Source organism: Arachis hypogaea, chromosome 7 (assembly GCF_003086295.3).
Source record: "Arachis hypogaea cultivar Tifrunner chromosome 7, arahy.Tifrunner.gnm2.J5K5, whole genome shotgun sequence".
Lineage (NCBI taxonomy): Eukaryota > Viridiplantae > Streptophyta > Magnoliopsida > Fabales > Fabaceae > Arachis > Arachis hypogaea.
Window position 1 is genome coordinate 75,106,392 of NC_092042.1, and position 23,560 is coordinate 75,129,951.

Sequence of the window (23,560 nt, forward strand, 5' to 3'; positions counted from 1 at the left end):
CTAAAATATTTTAGACGATTTTCTAAAATACTTAAAGGTTCGAAAATACTCTGAAAAATGTTGAAAGACCCTAGGTCTTAAAAAAGTCTTAGAACATTCTAAATAAATATAAATGTGTAAAAAGAAGTAATTTAGGTTATCTAAAAGTATTTAGAAAAATATAGATATGCTAAATATTTCTAATAACAATTAATCTGGACCCATTAAATTTAATTCATACAAAAAGTGAATGATTATATATAGGGTGAAAACCATTAATTTGGATGTATATTTCCATGTACATTTAACAAACACTGATAGTGTTTTAGCCACTAAAACACCCTTTTTTTTTTTGTCTTAAGAGATTGAACAAATCTAACTGTCAAAGTGTCGAATGTTGAAGCGTGTCCAAAGTTGTGACGCTAATCTAATCTAATCAATAAAATTTCAAAATTCACATCATGAAGTTTATGCTACATTATCTCTAGTGCTCACATATTTCTCCACTTGAATAACCTTCAACCTTACAAGGTGAAAAGAACATTTGTACATTCGATTTGCAGAAGATACACGATGAAGCATAAATCAACCCGATGAAATTAAAGAGGCTCCAATCCTTCTGAAAATTTTGCATCAATATACCAAAGGTGAAACTCCAAAGAAAAAAGATTTCCCTTAACCTGGCCCTTCAGTTTGGCTTCGTTGTTCAAGTTCCTGATAAGGGAAAAAGGATTGACAGTAATTATTAATTAGGCACACATAGCGCATTAGCATGAAGGCCATATATAAAGGAGATCTAACTCTCACACAACCTTGTAGCATTTCACTTTAATAAACAAGAGATTTCTGAAATGCCTACATCCAAAACTCTCCTATTTAGAACTTAACATGCTGGGGAGACCAAAGTGCATATCCGAATTTAAATTTAAATAGACTTTCATGACTGTCTCCATGACAAAACTATTATACCTTCTGGGAAGGAAGAGCGGTGGAGAGTGAACTAAGCTGGCTGCTTTGCATGTTTTCCATTAACTGAACCACAGTCTTCAAATGTGCCATGCTGCATAATTGTAACTCAAAGACTTATCATATGCAAAATATTTTTATAATTTAGTCAAGCACACTGACAATAATAATTCAAAATAAAAAATTCTTTTCTCTCCAAATATGCAAGGCATATTTAGTCAAGCACAACAAGAATAATTAGCAATTTAGCACATCAGTGAAGCTCATAAAACTACACAAGCAACATTGTCAAAATACAATTTTGTATAATTGATTTTAGGTATAATTAATTCTAACATAACTGGTTTTTATGTCTGCTACTTCCTCTCAATGTAATTCTAACACAGTAAAAATTTTCACTTTGATCCAAATTGATTCTAGAGACAAGAATTTGATTCTAGTTGAGAAAAATCAAACATAGATTAAGAAGGAGGTTCCAATTTCTAAACATGTAAGTATAGCCAATCAGATAAGAGGAAGTTCTAACTTTTGCAATCCATTATCCATATATGCATCCAAAGATGATATCACCCGAGGAAGTTGCTCTAAAATCTGCAATTCGAAAAGCAAAAAACCAGCATTACACACACTAGAAACTTGTTTTTGCAGTCATCCACTACCCTGCATCAGATACAAATGTGCACCTGCTCTGTATTCTTCATAGTAGAAACCTTTGCCATAAGGTTCTTGGGAAGTTTAGTGAGTTTGGCCTACAAATGATCGAAGAAAGGAGTCATACATCTTATACTAACGATAATAATGTCAAAAATATGTGCTCTCTAATTAGCTTATTTTTGCGAAGAAAAAAGTGTTATATAAAAACTGCAACATCAAGTTGAGTCAGGCAATCTCAGCTCAACAGTGATGGCAGTGTTTTGTGGGATATGGGACTGCTGGGTTTGGGTGCATCCTACGTGACAACAATGGTAAATGGATTTGGGGTTGCAATGGAAAATGTGTGGAGTTACAGGTACTTCATTCTAAGTTATTAGATATTTGATGTGAATTGAATTTAGCTTGGGAGAATGGTCATCGATCAATAGTGTGAGACTTATTGTCCCAAAGCTTTAGATATTTAACTGGTTTGAGAATGAACTTGTATCATATAGAGGCTTTCGGAATTAATAAAAATTGTAGAAATCATTTCCAAGAGGTGGCTTGTTAGGTTTTGCCTTGTGGCTCACTTTGCGAATTCTGCTGCAGATTTCATGGCAAGAAAGGGTGCTCATAGTGATATTCATTACAATGAATCTGTGCAGCCTTATGATGATGTATGTCCCTTGATTCAGAGGAACATGTTTGGGAACTTTATAGCCCCTAAGTTTCTTTGTTTTCTTCTTTTTATTTTATTTTTTTTTTTTTGGTGTCAAAAGAAAAGAGAAGAAACACAGCCAGATTAGGCTCCACGAATACTTATGGACTAAATTAGCTAAACTGCTCCACGGCTCTAACCACACCGAGCTTCTCACTGCATGCTTGGCCATAAATCTGCAACTGCAGTAGCTGTCCTCTGCACTAATTTAACCTCTGCTGTCCAATTCCAAAGAAGAGTATCATGGATTTTCTGAATCAAATCCCTATCAGCTGCATTTTCATGAAGTCTATGGGGTTGGGATGCTAGAAAAGCATCCACATTGCAGCCTGACAAATAATTTCCTGGCAACCGCACTCTCAGGTCAACACTAAGCCTCTCCAAATAGCAAAAAAACTCACACCGGAGGTCACTAGAAAAGGGGAGGGCATCTTCGATTTACATCTCTAATGACACAGCCAAATCCAGGTAAGTTACTTCTCTCACGCTAGCATCACAATTAATCCTGACTTTATTTCCACTTTTCCCCAATCTCAATATACTCTATCAGTTTCCTTAATCAATTTCACTAAAATTATTTTCTTTACTAATCTCCTCAGGTTTTTTCCCAATCCATTAACTTTACAAATGAAGCCCCCTACAGCCCTACTGTTCATCCAAAAATCAAGGCATAAAATAATACAAAACAATTTACCGAAAAAAGGAAAAAAAAAAACAAATGAAACTTGATGCAGGATATGGAATTTATAATGATAGTAACATTGTTGTCATCACGGCGAATTTGTGTTTGTGAGGGAGAGCGAGAGAGTACCTGAGCCGGAGAAGAGTTCTGCATCAGGTGGAGGAGGTTGGCGGAGGATTGAACCGCCTGAGAGATCTGTTCCATCACCATAGCCTTTGCCGGAGCCTCTCTTGTGCCACTGCCGGCGGAGGCTGATCCCGCCGTCGACATCGATCGCCACAACCGCCCTCTTCTGTCGTTACTGATTGGGTTCTGTTGCCGTCGTTCCATTCTTCGGTTTTATTGATCTATGTAATTTTTTTTAACTTTTTACCGCTGATTAGAGTTACTTCTTGTTATCGGGGTGAAAAAAAGAAGACCATCGAAATTAAAAGTTTTAAACGTGAAATGTTTTATTTTGTTTTTGGTCATAGCCTGGGCCTGGAAGCCCAACACAGAGAAACAAGTCTAAAACAAGCATCTACTAGAGCATGACGAAAACAAAAACTTATCTTTTCGAGGATTAGGAAGACTACACCAGCATACCCACGAAAAAAAAAAGGGAGGACTACACCAACAGATGTCAGAGATATTCGTCAAAAAACAATAAACTGATTAACCGGTTAAAAAACTTTAACCAAATTTTAAATAACTGGTTTTCTAAAATGGTTAATAAATTAAAATCACGTTTTAAAAAAGCAGTTAACCGAATTGGTAAAAATTGGTTAACCAATTCAAAACCATTTTTAATGGTTTGAAATTATAAAGTTGATTTTTAATATAAATATGTTATAAATTTAAATTGGTTTTATAATAGGCAAAAAAAGCTAAATTAGTTTTTTAAGTATCAAAAATAGGTTTATAAGTTAAAATTAATTTTTTATAAAATCACTTTTTAAATGAAAAAATCGGTGTTTACAGGAAAAACTAGTTTTAATGGGGAAAATCAAATTTTAGAAGAAAAATTGATTTTTAAATAAACAACCGATTATTTTTAAAATTGGTTTTTTATTTTTAAAACTAGTTTATTATTTTTATAACCAGTAATAAAGTTGTATTTAAAACCAGTTTGATTTACTAATCTAAATCAAATCGATTTATTACTTTTATAATTGGTTAATAATAAGTTTTTCTATTTAAAATCAGTTTGATTTATTAACCTCAACCAAAATTTTGATTAACTAAAATGAGGTTTAGTGTTTTGGTTGATCTTAACCATGTATATTCTTAGTAACAGAGGCTTTAGTCAAAGTGGCAAATCATAATGATACGATTTTTGTGGGACAAATTGAGAATTGTCATATGTTAATTGGTCTAATTATAAGAACAACAATTAAAAGAATAAAAAAAGATTTTGCAATTATGACTAAATCATTTGTTCAAAAGATACATAAAAAATTGGCTAAGACAATGGTTAATAGTTATGAAAATCTACACGTTTTACTATTTACAAATTATATTAAAGACTCTCGTTAGTCAAATTGAATCAAATATGCATCACTTTATTAGTATTTATTTTAAGACTTATTTTATGTTTATCTTATATTTTATTTTATTTTGTTTGTTTTAGGCCCAAATATGATTTGACCTATTTTTATTTTAGTAAACTTATGAGTTAGGGTTTTAAACCTAAGAAGTATAAAAATCTTAAAACTTTGTAGCCACTTTTTTTTCTTATTTATTTTATGAATGAAAAATTTTTGAGGTTTTTTGAGAAAATTGGGTGTGAATAGAAGAGGTAGAGTGATTCTCTTAATTGTTGTATAAAAAAATCAAATTAAGATAGAAGAGTCTTTTTCTTTGATTTTCATCTTATCCTGGATTCCGTTCCATATCACATAGTGCCTCTTCTTAATATGTTGTACTTGGCTTCAAAGTTGGCAAGGTCAAGTAATGGATAAGAACCTTGAAATGTCGGACATGTGAATGTGTAGTGTGTGTGAATTTGTGATGTTTTAATACTTAAGATTAATGATTGTCTATTTTATCTAACAAACAAAAAAAATAATAAAAAAGACTACACCAGAGTCAAGCAACAACAACCAAGACTAAGTTAACCAGTAGCGAGCTACTCTTCACCGATGTTCCCTTAACCAGGAGTGGTATCACAACTACTTGCCAAATGCAATGGACGATAGTAAATGGTACAATTTTTCATGAAGAAAGGTAGGTAGCAAATAGAACCGGGCAGAAAACAAGGGCAAAATCTTTCTTGTACACAAGGTTGGCGGATGCAGAGACTATAAATGCAACTTTTAGATCAGACGAAAGCTGTATAGAATCAGCGAACTATTCTTATCAAAAGGAGGATTTGAGAGTAGCCCTTTCTAATAAAGCAGCTCACCAATTGTATTTTCCTTTCGGCACGAGGATCGAAGAACCCAACTCATCTAACATTAGTGGTAGAGTTGAAGAAACAATAGTAGCAGCAGCAATCCACCTAGGCACAACAATGAACTCCTCGAATTGTAACCTCTTTTTATCTCCCATCCGATAAGAACGAAGTTGGAGGAAGCTGTGTGGAATAGCCGTGTTGCAACATGCTATAGAGAGGTGAGTTAAAATTGGATAAAGACATCAGATTAACTACTTAGAGAAGGTGGTATCATAGCTACCATTCTATTTGAATATGGTAGTCGTTAATATCACTGATTCATAGCAGTAGGTAACAATGAACACAACTAGAACAATTATTGGAAGTAGATGATGTCATTCATATTTTGCAAAGGGAACTCCCAAGTTTCAATCTATGTAGTACGATAGAGTTGCTAGGTGAGGTTCAATTTTTTTAGGACTTGGCGAGGTTCAATTTTGATGTGCGTAATTTTGTTGCTATTTGAACTGGGCTTCCTAGTCTTTCTCTTGACAAAAATATAAAAAAACTGAAATTCTTTATCTTATTCTTTACACTCTCAACTACAAATCAAATGAATACTTAAATAATGTCCAAAAAAAAAAATAGATAATCAAATGTTTCTAATCTATATCCAAGATGAAATGTTCAAAACACATTTTATTTTTCCAAATATAGTGGTAGCAAAATGGGTCGAACTCGACAGGTCAAATAGCCAAAACCACCAAAATCTCCAAAAAAGGTGGGTTGGGACGAGATTTTGAACCTGTCAAATTTTAAAAATCTTTCAAAACCGCGGGCCAAGATAGGGTGGGCGAGCGGGCCTGGGGCTATCATCCTTTTTTCAGGGATATTTCAGTAAATTTACATAGGTATAAATTGAAAATTAGGGTTTTTATTTTATACAAATAACACATCACACATGTTGCCTTCTGCCTGATGATGCCATAGCCCACAATCCCACACAGCCACACCCCAGATCCCACAGCCATCCTTCATCCCTTTCCTGACCTAATGACCCTGACTCCCTGAGCTTCAGTAGCTTGGCTGCCTCTTCACTTGCTCCTCCCAGCGCGGCGGGCTTTCCTCAGTCTCGTGGTCCTCACTTCTCGGTGTTCCCTGCAAAAGAAAATGTGGAATATGTGAAAAAGAAATTATACAAACTTTTTGAAAAATATGACAAGAATTCTTGTTCAACCATTGAAGCACTAGTATTCAATCTTCATCTATGACCCATATCCCTGAAAGTGCAAGTAAGAAACGACTTGCAATTGTTGGTGTAAGTAATGTTTAACATATTTTGATTTCTCTTATATTATTAATTGTCATTATTCTATCCTAATAAGATAGTTTATTTCTATTTTGCTAGAAATTAATGAAACATAACTGATACGTGTTTCAAATGTTTGTGATATGAAGAGTTCAAGTATTATTTAGAAGATATTAGTTTATATTTTTAGAATGTTTTAATTTAACTTAATGTATTTTGATTTTGTTTATTTAATTACTAGATTGGGCCTTATATTTGTTGGCTTTAGGATTTTCTTTGTTTTAACCTAATAAGAGGTTATAAATACTCATTAGCTATTGTAGTCGTAACACGGAATGATTTTAAAGGTGTGAAAACTCCTTTTTGGTTTCGTGATGAAACCATGATGTGGACAATTGAAGTTGAGGAGTCCCTCTCTTGTTGTATCGGAGAATTGGATAGAAGGTTGAGGAGTCCCTTCGATTCAATTGCCAAATTATGACGTTGACAAGTTAGGTTGAGGAGTCCCTTTCTTGTTGCGTCAAGAAATTGAGTAGAAAGTAGAGTGATTCTCTTTGTACTTAATTTTAATCTATCCTATTTGTTTTTATTTGAATTACAATGTATCTTTTTTTATTCAATTTAAAAGATAAACAAGATAAGGATTCAAACTGAATAAAAAAAAGATACATTGAAATTGAATACAAAGAGAATCACTTTACATTTTTCTCAATTTCTTGACGTAACAAGAAATGGACTCCTCAACCTAACTTATCAATGCTATAGTTTGGGAATTGAATCGAAGGAACTCCTCAACCTTCTACCCAATTCCCTGATGCAACAAGAGAGGGACTCCTCAACCTCAATTGTCTACACCATAGTTTCATCACGAAACCAAAAAGGGATTTTGAAATCTCTAAATAATTCTATACTGCGACTACCCTAGTTTATGAGGTATGTATAACCTCTTACTAGGTTAAAATATAGAAACCCTAAGCCCACAAATATATGATCCAATCTAGTAATTAAATACATAAATCAAAATACATCAAATTAAATTAAAATATTCTAAAAATATAAACTAATATCTTCTAAATAATACTTGAACTCTTCATATCACGAACATTTAAATCACGCATCAATAACCATCAAGCTAAGGTCTCTAGTGGAAAGAATCCACTTGATACATATTTGGAGGAACCACTTTTGTCAAAGGATTGTTTTGAAGATTTAGATGTTTTGGAATAGTGAAAATTATATGAGAATCGTTATCTGAAGTTATCAATCATGGCGCGTGACTTATTGAGTATTGGAGCTCATGTCATTAACAAATATAGAAGTCGAATGTTGCTAGAAAATGTTGAAGTTGTGATTTGTACTCGCAATTGGAAGAAAGGCTTTGTTTATAGTAATTAGATTGATATTTACTAATTTAATATTTATATAATATTTAAATATTTATTTCTTATTCTAGATTTGGATATTCTTCAAATTGTAGGTGACGGTGAAGGTGAAGATGTGATTCCTCAAGGTGCTAGGTAAAGTGGTGTTTCAACTTTTGAATCAGATTCAAATTTTATTGATTTGGAAGTTGATAATTGATTTATGTATGTTAATTTATGAATTTTTTTGGGTGTCTTGTTGATTTATGGATTATGTTGTGTGTTACATTTTAAGTATAATAGTAGGATTATTTGAAATGAATTTATGTGTGGATTATGTGTTTGTTTTATTATTGTTATGTACTTATATTTGAGACTTTGAAGCTTATTATTTGTTAAGTTATTTTTATTATTGTTAATGTCACATAAAAAAATTATTATGGTTAATTAAAGTTTTTTATGGATTAATAATTAATTTAATATATTACTCTATATATTAAAAAACTAACCGGATGAAATAATTTTATTATAAAATAAAATAATCGTTAGTATGTTAAATTGAATTTCATCATACAAAAAAGAATTTTGTTAAAAAATATTTAAAAAAATAAGAGAGGTTGGCCGGCCCACCAACCCGCCAGTACGCTCTTTGATGGGACAGGTAGCAAGTTAAACTCATATTAGTTTGGCGGGGCGGGCCAGTCCGCCCCATATTTGAACTGACTTTGGCGGATCGGGACGGGCCAACATGTTTTGCCGCCTCTACCCATATGATGCATGACAAGTAGAAATAATACAACATGAAATACATAGATATTTTAATTTTATATTTTTAAATTTAACTAATATGTGATTTAAAAGTATATGTTAAAGTTATAACTTAGACTTTTTTTTATAGAAAAAATACAAAATATAAGCTTTTAATGCATTTGTTATGTATTTATTATAGTAAAATGTTTTAAAAGTTTTATTATTAATAAGTTTAACATATAATTTTACGGCACATATTAGCAGATAAAATATAAGAGTTTTTTATGATAAATTATAATAACATTTGGATATTTTATTAATATTAAAGTATAATCTTATTTTTTTAACATGTATTTGATGTCTTTTTTAATTATATAGTATTTTAGATAACTTTTTTTTTGCAGTTTTTATTTTTTATTTTTTAAATTAACTCTTGAATGTTGTTTTGCACAAAGTTACAAAGGGTAACATAGTATAAAAGACTATAATTAAACTATAATATTGTTGATTGTTGTTTTTCATTGGGGGTGAAAAGGATGGAGTTATACATGTGTGCTGCATACAGTGATCATACGGGTAACATAGTACGTAAATATAAATGGGTTGAATGAAAATTGATGAGTGGGATAAATATGTTTAAGAAAGTGAAAAATAATAGAAAGGAGAAGGAGTTCATATTTAAGGAACCCTATAGTCACTCATTTAATTAGATTTTCAAAAAAATAACATAAAACATTTAAAACCTAGAAAAAGAAAATAGTAATACTTATTAGAACAAACAAATTCATCACAAAACATAAGTTCTTGGTCCACTTTTTACATGTTCCTTTTTCTTTCGCTCATTCTTTTTCTTTTTAACATAAAAGCTTCATGAAACAAAAGTTTGATAATGATTCTTAAAAAAAATGTTATTCTCTATATTAAAATCTTTAAATTTATTAGAACCTTGCTATAATTTGCACCTAGCAAAATGTGATTGCAAATAATTAAAAAAATTATTGGCCAAAGTAATTCGCCCACAACAGAACATTTTAATTTGACTTTAAGAAAATGCTGCATTTCGCTCCAATGAAAAGCTCAATTCAACCTCAACAAAAAGTTTATTTCACCTCTAGCAATTTGCTTGCTTCTATATATGCGTCAATCACCCAATTTGATCCACTTTCAACCATATACACTAATGGTTCTTTCAAATTTAAAATTTCAGCAAATTTTTTGTATTAATAATTGAAATATAACAATATATGACTGTAAAAGAAGTTTATTTTTGAATTTCAAATTTGGAAGTACCCCTAAATACTCTTGAGCTACTTTAATTGAAATGAACGAGGGAAGATTGAGTGGCAAGAGTCGGGTGGAGTGTCCGATGGCAGAACATATTGAGGCTTTCTTGATCAAGGAGATTAGGGGGAGAGTGCAGGGAGGGCTGCACCAGTTAACAAGCTGCACCAGTTAACAAGGAGGGTTTTCAACAGAATAGTTTTAGGGTTGTTATGAAGGTTTCATTCCGTGATAAGGTGGTCGGTTCCTCTGACACCTTGGGGCTTATTAGGGTTGATGCCTTAGATGGGTGATGCGTGAGCATCATTAGTATCTTTTCTATGTGATTTATATGATTTTTCTGTTGATTTGTTAGAGAATTTTAGTAGATTAGCCCCCATTAAATACTACTTTGAGTTTCGTGGTTTTTGAATGATTTTAGATAATATTCTGGTGAAGAATTGGTGAAAATGGCATTAAGAAGCAAAAGAGGACCATGCGTATGCATCATACATGCGTACGCATCATTCAGTGAAAAGAGAGATCGTGTGTACGCATGTACTGTGCGTACGCACAACCACAAGAGCTCAATTGGATCAATTCTTCTCTGGGTGCCTAGCGCTAAACGCCACAACCCAGTGTTTAGCGCCTAAAGCCTCGTAAAGTGTGCCTTGTTTTAGGAGACCTGGAGCTAAATGTCCAGCCACCGGTGTTTAGTGCCCAAGCCTATCTTTTGCGTATAAGCTACCATTGCCTGGATGGCGCTAAACACCCAGAACCTGGCGTTTGGCGCCCAGTGCGAGAATCAAGAGGGGACCACACATTTATAACAAGTCAAGAAGGCTTTTGGAGATTTAATTTAGTAAATCGCATGACTATTAGAAAAGATCTTTTAGGGTTTTATTTAAGTTTTAAATCTATTTTAATTAGGACTATAAATAGGATTGAGATTCACCCACGCGGGAACTCTCTCCTCCTAACTTTCATTTCGCACTTTTCATACTTTTTCTCTGCTAGAATTTCCTACACCATGAGCAACTAAACCTCCATTGTTAAGGTTAAGAGCTCTATTTATTTGAATGGATTAATAAATATTTGTTTCTCTACTCTTGATTTATGCCTTGATTATTGTTTAAGGATTAGTTTCGTTCTTCATCCTAGGAATTAGTAATTATTGGGAAATAATTCTAATTCTACTTGAATTCTATTTGAGTCTTGGAAAAGTTATATCATTAGAATTACATCTTGAAACCAACTCCTCATAATTTCTAATTATCTAGACTTAATATGGTACGTGACATATAACTGCATTCTGATTTGGGATTTTTAGGGTTGTGTGGCTTATAAATCAGAAATTGAATTTAACCCTCTAATACAATTGAGTGATCAAGAAATTAACAGTCAATTGGATTAGAGGAGATTGGATTACCTAGGAATAAGGATTTAATCACTTAGAATTTGCTATAAACATAATCATTGCATGATCAAAGTAGTTAACAATTGATATTAATCCGCACATTTAAACATCTCCAAAGTCTTAACTCTGTTCTCATACCGTTTCCTCAACTGTTCATTGTTAGTTTCCTTAATTTGTTGCTTCTTATGCTTTTTGAGAACCAAAACTCTTATTTCAACTTGTCTAACTAGAATATCTAATCAACCATTTCTTTCTTAGTCTATAAATTCTCATGAGATCGACACTCACACACCATGAGTTTACTACTTGATACGACCTGGTGTACTTGCCGAATTCTCTCTCTTGAGCATGTTGAAGTAATTCATGAGTATACAGGGAGAAGATTTACAATAAGAGGAGAAGAGTTGAAATAATATAATCAACCTCCTCCCTAACAGAGGGGGTGAACCGTCAAGCTAGTGACGTTAAAGAAGCGCTTGTTGGGAGGCAACCCAATACTCTTAGTATCCTTTAGTTGTGTTTTGTTCATTGTGTTTTATTTATTTAGTTTTCATATCTCAAAGCTTTTTCTGTTTTTAACTATATTTGAGTCATTCCTTTTGCATAGAATAGGAGCAGGTGCGTTGAGAATGGAATTAGGAGCTCTATAAAGGGAAAAGTTAGATTCAGGAGGCTTGGCACCAAATGCCGGGGCCTGTAATTTAGCACTGGAAAGCACGCAAAAGGGGAAAGAACTCACTTCCAGTCCAACATTTAGTGCCACTTTTGGGTGTCTAGCGCCAAGGTGGCCAATTGTGATTTTTTTGTTGCTGGACCCCTGGCATTTAGCGCCAATCTTGAGCGTCTAGCGCCAGGGGTATCCCCACAAAAAAAAAAAAGAAAAAAGAAAAAGGGAGTTGGCGCTAAACACCAAGGACTCGACGTTTAGTGCCGAAGGAACGAATTGGTGTGGAAAGGCATCGGGAGGGTGGCACCAAATTCCCACCACCCGACGTTTAGCGCCAGGTACGCTGAACCCTTCTCCCCTTTTTTGTTTGAATTCAAACCACCAACAACTCTCCTTGATTTTCTCCCCTTCCCTCCTTCCTAACACCCCCTCTACCATCAAATCACTCTCTTCCCCATAAACCCTCCCCTCTTCCAATCAAATCCCACCTCTTTCTCTCACCAATCCCATCCCTCCCTCTTCTCCAAGATTCCCTCCTCTTCCCCATACAACCCACCAACCCCCTCTACCCACTTATCCGTGCCCTTTCCCTCTCTTTCTTTTTCCTTCTATTTTTGTCCCCCACTCCTTCCTTCTATTTTTGTCCCCCACCCCTTCCTTATATACACCCCAACTTCTTCTTCTTCTTCTTCTTCTTCTTCTTCTTCTTCTTCTTCTTCTTCTTCTTCTTCTTTATTTTACCTCTTTCTCCACTGCATCCCCTCACTCTCTATCCTCTTCTTTTAATTTTTCTCTTTTTCCATTCTTACCACTCCCCCTCCATTTTCAGCTTAAGCACACGAATCCCTCTCTCCATCACTTCCCACTTTCTCTTCTCCTTCCTCTTCCCTCTTACCCCAACCGAACCTACTCCCCTTTTGTTCTCTTCCTTTTTGCTCGAGGACGAGCAAATTTTATGTTTGGTGTTGTCGTGTCGCTCTGTTTCCTTATTTCTATCAATGGCACCAAAGAGAGGTGAGTCATTCTCAAGAAAGAGGAAAGGCAAGACACCACAATTTGATGACTATGATTCAAATAGGTTCTCCTCTAAGTTACACGAGGAGTATTTTTTGAGATCATGATCAAGAAGAAGGTGATTCCAGAGGTAAAGTTTGACCTCAAGTCGGATGAATATCCAGAGATTCGAGAACAAATTGAGAGGAGAGGTTGGCAATTCCTATGTAATTCACATACCGATGGGCCAGCTAAAGGTCTAGAATTTCGACATAATGCGTGGATCATCTATAAGGACCTTGTTCAGGGACTAAACGAGAAGAACTACCAAATGTATGTAAGAGAGAAGGTCTTGGATTTCAATCTAGGAATGGTTAGAGCCACCCTTCGGCTACCGCCTCCCACTCATGGTTTGGAATCTTACAGTGAGAGGGTGAACCGAGACCAGAGGTGAGATCAAGTACTTGCTGATATTTGCCTCCTGGGAGCTTAGTAGGGTTGAGTTTGGATGGAGGATTGAACCAGTTGAGCCGGCACGACCTCAAATTGGTTGTTAGGAGATGGTTAGAATTTATCCAACACTCTATCCTCTTGACTAGCAACCGCTCTGAGTGTACGGTGGATAGAGCCATGATGATCCACTGCATCATGATTGGTTATGGGGTGGCGGTGGAGTATATTATTCCGCAGCAAATTTACAACATTGACTCCGTCGCCAATACTCATGCCAAGTTGGCCTTTTCTCATCTCATTTACCAGTTTTGTAAGACCACTGGAGTCCACATTGAGAATGATTTTCCGAACCTCATTGAGCGGCTTATCTCGAAGAAGACCATAGAGCATGCACGAGAATACATAGGGGTCCCGAGAAGGAAACCCGAGGAAGAGGATCAACAAACACCTCCAGCACCTTTTGTGCCTCAGGAGCATTACTTCCTACCTCAAGAGTACTGGCAGCAGTTGACCTCGTCCCTTGAGCAGATGAGGATCACTCAGGATAGCCACAACGTCCTCCTCCATCAAATTATGACTGAGTAAGAGAGTTAGCGCCACGAGCTTTGCCAAGTAGGGCAAGACATAGAGCGTCTAAGAGGACCTTATGGAGCACAGCCTAAGGAGGGAGATGGCCACCGACATGACTCAGGTGGTTGAGTTCTTTTCATCTTATTTCTATTTTCGTTTCCTTATGTTATTTCCTATTTCCTGCTTTCCAGTTGTTAATGCATGGCTTTGAGTTTCTACTTCCTTTAGTTTTAAGTTTGTTTTTAGTTTATGTTTTTAATTTCAAATGGTGTATTATGTATCGTCCTCAAGTAGTAATTTAAAAAGAAAAAGAAGTGGTGTTTATGAGTAAAAGTTGAGTTTATTTTATTATTTTCTTATTCCATTATATTTGGTGTTATATATGTTGTGATTCTGAGTGCACTAAGAGAATAAGGCGTAAAGTCCTTGAACAAGAAAAATGTTTACTCTTAAGGAACAAGAATTTAGAGAATTATTATAAAACTTCCATAAGTGATAAAGAGGTTGAACCTTGGAGAAATTGAAAGGAAATACAAGAAAAAGAGAGAAAAAGAAAGAGCAAGAAAAAAAAGAAAAAAAAGAGGGATTGAAAGAGAAGCAAAGGCTCTGACTACCACTAACTAAGGAATTGAAAGAAAAATAAGTTCAAAGAGCATCCTAGTCAAGTGCTTGTGGTGCTCACTACAAGAAATAATGTAATTATCGATGCCAAAAATCGATGGCCAAACTTTTTGCCGATATTCTTCGATGGCTTGACGTCAATAAGATAAAAAAAATTATTAAAAATAAAATATTAAAATCGATGACAATGCTGTATTATTTTAGCAACTTTCAACACCTTCCTTTTATCGTCACATTGCCGACGAGATAATGGGTGATAATTGTTTTTCTTTAAAATCGACGGATCAGTTGTCTATTTAAATAATTATAATATCAACAACTTTTACCGTCGATAAATTTAAATGATGGAGATCTTCTTTTAAAATAGGATGGATGGTGTAAATTTATTATATAAAATAGACGGTTAATATGTTGATGTTTGTTTTAACTAAAATCAACGAACTTACTGTCGATTTTTGTCAACAAAAAATTATGCCCGCGTTTATTACCTGCATCCTTCGTTTCGATCAATTTCCCAAACATTAACCACAAACCTCCAAAGAATCAAAGTTCAGAGTGAAGCTATTGCTGCTTCTTCATCTTCAATGCTTGAGAGTAGAGACCAGAGATGGAGTCACTGTCACGAAGAGAGGCAGAAAGTAGATCAGTAGAGCTTCTTCTTCTCCGACAATTGAGAAAACCCGCCATCCTTTGTCGGAGAGCATAGCTTCTTCTTTTTCTTCTCCTCCTCCGCCGAGCCCGCCGCTACGCCATCCTGTTCATGTAAGTTCCTCTCAATCTCTCTGATTATTATACTTATTTTCGCAGTTGTTGTATCTACTATTTTCATAATGAAATTCTGAATTTGCGTTTGTTAATAATAATCGCATCAATATTACTGAAACCTAGTTAGCATAATCAATTCATCACATTTCGTCAATCGCTTTGTAATGACCCAATTTTTAGTATGTCTAGATCATACCGGAAACTGAGCGCTACCAACTAGTCTTCCTAATTATTATCTATTATTTATTATATGAGTATGAATCGTTGTTAAGAGTGTAGTTATTTTGCGAGGTACTTTTTTCTGAAAACATTTGGGTAAATAAAGAGAATCATTCATAATCAATTCACAAAGAATAAAAGATAAAATAGTTATAAACAACCACACATACATACATCACAAGTAATTGACAACATTTAGTGATTCAGCCTTCATTAGAGTATAGACTTTTAGTTAGAACACCCCTAGATATAGCTAGATAATAACTATATACATATATATACATACAACATCCCAGGCCCTGACCTGTTCAAGAAGTCCCTAAGCTGGCACCCAGGCTAGCCTAGACTCTATACTCACCTAGTCCCTCTAAACTACTAAAGCGAGGGAAAGTACGTTCTAAGTCTTTGAAATTCAAGTCAGGTGGAACGTTATCAAAAGGTAGAACATCATCTATTACTCCTCTGCACGATTAGACATTGCCATATGACCTCTCTCTGGTACCTCATCAAGTAGCCACACAACAGGAGTCTCGTACACAGGATTTAGGCTAAAGTGCGCATACGAACGGGGTGCAGACGTTGGCTGGCCTCACGATATATACATATAAACAGAGAACGAGATTCTCCCTGGACTCAGAAGACTACCTAGAGCAGAATCCTTTTTGCGAACGATCGTCAGCGAACTACGGAAGAGTACTCATATTTCCATCTGAAGGGGGAAGGGAAAGAGAAGGGGTAAGAAATAGGGAGTTCTTAGTAGGGCCGGGGTTATTAGTTAAGATCGTTAATTCCGTGTTGTTTAGCAAATAAATAGCAGAATACCAAGAATAAGTAAACAAAAAAATAGATAAATATAGAAAATAAAGAAAACAGAAAGAAAAACACAAACAAAAGAATACAAGAAAACAAAAAACAGACACAGAGAATAGAATGAAAACAAAGAAAGCATACATTCAAACAACAATCATAACAGAGGAAATGCGCAACCAAGTATGATGCATGTCTAGCCCTAGTGCAGGTAATGAGCTCATTTGTCGGTTACGTACCCGCTCTCGACGTTATCCGGAGTCCTCTGACCAGGTAAGGCTTCCCTGTTGGTAATGCCCATCGCAAGAGTCCTTTGACTTGTGAGGCAAACCACTGCAAGAGTCCTTTGACTTGCATGGTGGAGCTAGTTAACTTATATCTGCCCAACACACTCACTGTAAGAGTCCTTTGACTTATAGGAGCACACATACACTCTCACTGTAAGAGTCCTTTGACTTACAGGAGTATATGCTAGTTGTGTTTTCTTGATACCTCTGTAAGAGTCCTCTGACTTATAGAATAGCATTATAGCTAAGTATCCCAGGAAAGCGCTCTTAATGGTCGTACCACCATCTATCTGACTGCCTCTCTGCAGCAGATTCTTACACAATCATTCTCATTGTCATCATTCATTATCATTCTCATTATTCATCATCACTTTCACATTCTTATGCAGTACCTCTTTCTTTCTCTATTTAATCATGCTATACAAACTCTACAGCTTTTACTTTTACAACATCTTAACTCAAACCATTTCTCTATATCAGATTACTCTTTTTTCTAAATCCCTTTATTCTGCTCTGGTTACTCTTTTATCTGTATCTCTTTACTTTTCTCTGGTTACTCTGTTCTTTGTGTTTCTCTACTCTGCTCTAATTTCTCTGTTTAACGTATGTATTTAAAGCTTATGTAAATTTTGGTATGAATAATTAGCCTGTCCCAAGTATAGGTTCATTAAGTCTATATTGAAACAATTTAACTTTTCATATAATACCTAACCCTAGTTGCAACTTAAAGACTAACTATGTTTCCCTGGTTCGTTCACTAATCTCTGTCTGTTTTTTTTTTGTTATTAAAATTTTACAAATTTTTTCTTCGATTTTTATCTTTCATTTATCTTTGCCTCACTAAAATGTTATTACCACTCCCTAAGTGTTTTATGAAAGTAACTATGAGATTCTACACTTAAAGTTGTCTTTCTAAGGTCTTTACAGAAAATTACTTTTTCCGTATTATTTTATTATTTTTATTAAAATATTATTTTTAATTAAATATTATTATTTAATATTTTATTATTATTTATTATTTTATCATTAAATTTTTGAAAATTACCCCACTTTAATTTTTAACCTTTAAAATTTATTTTTTACCACCCGTAACTTTTAATATTTCTACTTTAACCACCCTAACTTTTAGAAATGACCAAATAATCTCCCAAACACCAAAAATTTTACTTCCTTACCTTTTTCAAGATCTAAGGCCTGTTCTTCCATGTTATTTATCACACTCAAAGTGTTCTTCGTGTTATTCATAAATTTTTTAGATTCTTTCTCTGTTTTTACCCGTTTTTCAGTCTTTTCAGCAACCGATTTTTACCATAATTCAAAAGAAATTCCCAGCCACTAAAACCCCATCTTTTCTATATTATTTTAACACAAATTGAACCCCAATTCAGGGCCTAGGGTTTTGTTTTTCCAGAAGCCATGAAGAATATAAGTTCAAAGTTGAATATCATCAAATTTCATCAAATTTTCACCAAAATTTCAACAAGAATCACTCATATAAACCATCAATTTCAAGCACAGCCAAACCATATCATAATCACACAACTCAAACACAATCAATCAAGATTAATTTCGCCAAACCCGACCTGGTTTTGTTGCTCCTAATTCGGTTAGACTTTCAGGTGGTCCTTAAGCACTTTTTCCTCCTAAATCACATCATGAACAACTTTGAATCCATAAAACCTCAACTTAACAAACCTTAATAAACATGTTAGGACAGGATTCCTCACCTTAGACGTGCTAGGAATTGAAGATTCTTGGCTCACAAGTCAAGCTAAGCAAGAGATCTAAGGAAGAACATCAAGAAAACACATGTTTAAGCATGTTTTCTTGAAAACCAAATTCAAAGGGGAAAGGGACAGCCATATAACCTTATTTTCAGCCTTGATAAGTTACATGGTTATGTAGAGGAAGAAGAGATGATTATTTTGGTGAAATCGGAGTTTTGATTTGAGTTTTAGTTCAGAAGAAATCAAGCTTTAAATATTTAAGTGTCATGAAAGTTTCTCTCTTTTCTCTCTTTTCATTTTCGGCCAAAGGGAGTAAATGACCAGTCTTGGAGTGTCTAGGGGGTGTAGGGTGAGTTGTGATTAGTTGGCTTGAAGGTGGATTAAAATAATATTAAATATCTCAAGTGTATAACTACTAAAACTAGATATATCGGAACACTTGTAAAAACATCACTAAAAATTCTTTTCTGAGCTACTAGCATAAATGACACTAGTAATATATTTAATATGAGAATAGAACATGAATGATGAGCCCTTAGCATTGCTAAAGTCTTCAGAGAGTGCTTGTGCTAAGCTGCACTAGTAAACTGTGAACTCGGTTAAACTGATTTCCTGTTTTTAACTAAAACAGACCAGGTAACCTTATAATATCAATCAAGTATCTTCTAATACTACTATAATGATAGTATTATACTATTATCTCTCTTCTCTCATGAATCATGTCCGGTTCGTCAAACAGAGACTATTTACGAAAACTAGAACCAAAACTCCTAACCGATATGGTTCAAAAACTAGGTTCTTCGTGATTGCGTTATCGAGCTTGCCTCAGAAGGGGTTATAGCTTAAGGATGACATAATGACAATGAGGACTGAGATGCTTGATGATACAGTAGAGGTGTTTCCTTTACTGATCTTCCAGAGAAATTCGTTCCTTCAGAAAAGATCTCGCGTACTCGAAAAACCGGGTTGTTACACGCTTCGTCTCTCTGTGCCGTTGTTGTTGCTGCCTTCAATTGACCGTGCTCAATCAAAATCAGTTACTCTCTCTCTTTTGTTCTTCAATTGATTTTTTTTCATCCATAAAAAATTTGTCCAGGATTTGTAGATAATTCACTACTTTTCTTAATGATATAGGTCTTCAATTCAAAGATTGATGAAGGAAGAAAGGCATTGCGGGTGTTATCACTACTTTTGTTCATTTTTCTGTGTTATCCTATAATTTTGTATTCTTTCTTCATGACTGACATGGATTTATAGGATTCTTCTCTATTATATTTTCGGTGTTAGTTCTCTAATTTTTTATTAAGTTAGATTCAATGTGCGGATCAACTATATGTAACCTTGTTTTATGTTGAAGAAATTTGTAAAGAACTTCAGTGTCTTACAATGCTTTTTACTAGGGACATTAGAGACACTTTAAGCTTCTTCATAAGGACATGTGAGTTATATAAAAAGTTTACTGATCATTTCTGATGCCATTGTGTTGTGAATTTTGTGTCACTATTTATAGGCTGGCAAGTACAAGTGGCAAACTTACAAAGAAGTGTGCGAAATGATACAGAAAGTTGGAAGCTTTATCCGCAGTTGTGGTTACGGGCAAGTAAGTCACCTATTCCTATTTACCACAAAAGAAAACTTTTTTTCCACTTGTTTTGATCAATGCTCTTGTATGGTACTTCTTTGATGCTGCTGCTATCTTTTCATGAAGAGCTTAGAATTGATCATTTAGTTATTTTATTTTTCTTAGGGAAGAATCATCTCTTGCAATATGCGATTAGTCAATATGATGCCAATTTTCAGGGAGTGAAATGCGGTATCTATGGTGCCAATTGCCCTGGGTGGATAATAAGCATGGAGGTTCATTTTCATTTTTTCGCTTTCACATTTTGTTTCGTCATCCTCTCAATGTTTCTTGTTGACTAAGTGCAATATAACTATAGGCCTGTAATGCTCAAGGATTTTATTGTGTTCCTTTGTATGATACATTAGGTGAGTCCTTATCTTCTTTAGCATGACTAATCATTTAAAAAATCCTTTTAACTTTGAATTCATTTTCCCAAGTTTAAAGAACACAGAATCTCGTTGATAATAGATATACTATATCAGAAGCCTTAGTGTTTATAACTTTTGTTCCTGTGTTCTTTTCATACCAAGAATATCTTTTGTATTAGTATTTTAATCTTTCTTTTTCAAAGTTTGACTTTTACTAGCATTCATATGTATGTGTATGCTTAGGTGCTGGAGCAGTGGAGTTTATTATATGCCATGCAGAGATCTTAATTGCTTTTGTAGAAAAAAAGAAGATACCCAAGGTTCTTCTACTAAAATTATTTGTTACATCAGTGTCTTCTTACAAAGCATGATTTTTTATTAAATGTGATCAATCCTTTTCATATATTTATTTCTGAAACTTCTCATCTATTGAAGACATTTCCAAATGCATCGAAGTTTCTCAAGAGTAATTTTTCACTAATTCTCTACACAGGTTTCCTAAAATGTCTCTGTATTATAAAGAAGCAATCATATTTATTTCTTTTTTGTAGCACTTGTGGCTGGTTTTGAGGTATGCAATTCTCAATTTGGAACTTATTCAAGCAGCAATCTCTTTGGCCAAACAAGAAGGTCTTCTTGTTTCCTTAGATTTGGCCAGTTTTGAGGTACTAACCACCACAATTTGTTTTTCTTCTTCTTTTATTATTCTCTTCTATGAAAAAATTAATCAAGCTAATTGTTTTCTAATACTTCTTTTCTTTGACAAGATGGTGAGGAAATTTAAGCTACCACTTATGAAGTTATTGGAGTCTGGTAATATAGACCTCTGTTTTTCCAATCAGGATGAAGCAACAGAACTTCAAAAGTGGGGTGACTGTCATTTGGATTTGGATTTGGATTGTACCCTACAGCATATAGGAGGTTCTTGAACCCCAAATGAATAAATAAACCATTTTCTATGCTATTAATTGTCATAATTTTCATATGTATTCTCTAGTCTTTTTTCACTCTTTTGATACATTACATCCATTTAGGGATGAGTATAATGCCGATCCAGTTGCTGCTGTAGAATTTCTAGCTAAGTATTGCAAAAGGAATGTGGTAACTTTGGGCCATAATGGATGCATTGCTAAACATGGCAAGGAGGTACGTAAATTACCTCAATTGTAATTTTTTCTGCTGGCTTCTTTTCCAATCTCATTCTCTTTTGCTTTGGTTGAAAAATGTGTAGTTGACTCTACTGTGAACTGTTTGCTGTTGTGCATTGATCACTTGGAGAATATGATGAACTATACAGTCATGGTAGTTTGGTTCACAATGCAGGAATTTGTTCTCAAGCCATTGCCTCCCAATATAGTGCATATCAGGATCTGATTCATGAAGCTTTCCTGCTGAGATTTTATTTTATTTAGTTTCTTGCATTAGATTTTATTGGCTTAAAATTTGCGTTTTGCCTACTAAAACAATTGAGATATATCAAAATCTTTAGAGGTAATAAGGGCGGGAGGTAGAAGGGTGTGCCCAAATGCATTCTTTATTTTCTTATATCGTCCTTATGAGCAAAACTTATCATGTATAGGAGCATGGGACTAGTTATTTGCAAAAAATGTTTTAATTGTGTTTTATGATGAAAACACATTAGGCACATCATTATGATCTAAATTGAAAAACCATTAAGATAAAGTTCAGGTTTTTTTGGTAGTTTTACATTTGTGGCACTCGATCATAATGTCAACTAGTTTAAAGCTGTGATGAACATTTGTAGTTGTTGTGCAATAAAATATTTGTAGCAAAATTTGTAATGATCTCTTTTAACATTGCTGCAAACTGGGTCTTGTACCTGTGATAAAAAATAATAATAACACATGGTTTCCTAATGAATTGAGTGATTAATAGTGTGTGATTCTTTATTTCTTTTGAATCAACAACTATAGTATTTGCCTATAGAGATACCTTCTTGTTAGATTCTAATTTATTCATGCCTTCACGGTTCATAGGTAAGATACTTAACCCGTATTTTACAGTATAATATAAAATTTGTTTTTCACCCTAATTCATTTTTCTCATATTTATTATTACTATTAAGCTTTTATATATGGATTCTTTAGTTAATCTCTAATATATAGATTCAGGTGAAATTCATGACTGATACCAACTGGAGGCTATACCTTGCAACAAGAAGAAACACAATTTTCATGGGTCCCCCAAACATAATACATCATTATTTAGATGAGTATGAGTAGGATTATTTACTTTGTTTTGAATATTTTGTATTATTAGTAGATTACAGTTTAAACGAATATAAGTCTAAGTTTAGTTATTTATCTTGTCTTGAGTCTTTATGTTAGAGGATTATTTATTATTTTGATAAGTTTGTAAACTCATTATCTAATATTTAGTATAAATTTTATTTTTATATTTAGAAGTTTATTTATTTAATATTTTGTATAAATTTTATTTCTATATTTAAAAGTTTATTTGTATTAATTGTCTACTATTTTTCAAATAGAAAAAAAAAATAAAAATATAGCTATTAAAATCGACGGCAATGTTGTCGCTTTTTAAATATAAAATAGAGAAAAAAAAACAAAATACAGACAAAGAAGTTGTCGATATCTAAAGAATTAAATCGATGGCAATCTTGTCGATTTTAATGAATCAAATATCGACAAAAATATTGTTGATTTTATATAATAATATCGACGGCAATGTTCTCCATTTTATTAAGCATTTGTCAATATCTAAATAATTAAATCGGCGGCCCCTTTGTCGATTTTATTGAATTAAATACCGACAAAAATATTGTCGATTTTATATAATAATATCGACGGCAAAATTTTCGATTTTATTAAGCAAGAAAAATTCTCAAACTCATATTATAGACGGAAATACTGTCAATTTTATTAGATTATTATCGACATCTTGGCAAGCCGTCGATTTTAATAGAATTTTGAAAAATCGACAAGCTTAAAAGCGACCACTTCTGCCGTTGATTTTAATAGAATTTTTAATAGATTGTAGTGGCTTATGT

General features: G+C 33.9%; 1 protein-coding gene and 1 long non-coding RNA gene across 2 annotated transcripts; one reads left to right on the forward strand and one right to left on the reverse strand.

Annotated features, from left to right (window-relative positions):
• Positions 1-208: 208 nt before the first annotated feature.
• LOC112703475 (tobamovirus multiplication protein 2B) lies at positions 209-3,396 on the reverse strand. Its single transcript, XM_025754938.3, has 5 exons — positions 3,108-3,396; positions 1,629-1,694; positions 1,472-1,536; positions 949-1,039; positions 209-693 (listed from the first exon to the last, which is right to left on the reverse strand). Exons 1-5 carry the CDS (start codon positions 3,306-3,308, stop codon positions 655-657), a joined length of 462 nt encoding a protein of 153 aa, XP_025610723.1. The 5' UTR covers positions 3,309-3,396; the 3' UTR covers positions 209-654.
• LOC140174516 (uncharacterized) lies at positions 2,630-3,015 on the forward strand. The gene is made up of 2 exons (XR_011864150.1): positions 2,630-2,764; positions 2,896-3,015. It is a non-coding gene; the product is annotated as an uncharacterized lncRNA (long non-coding RNA).
• Positions 3,397-23,560: the final 20,164 nt, after the last annotated feature.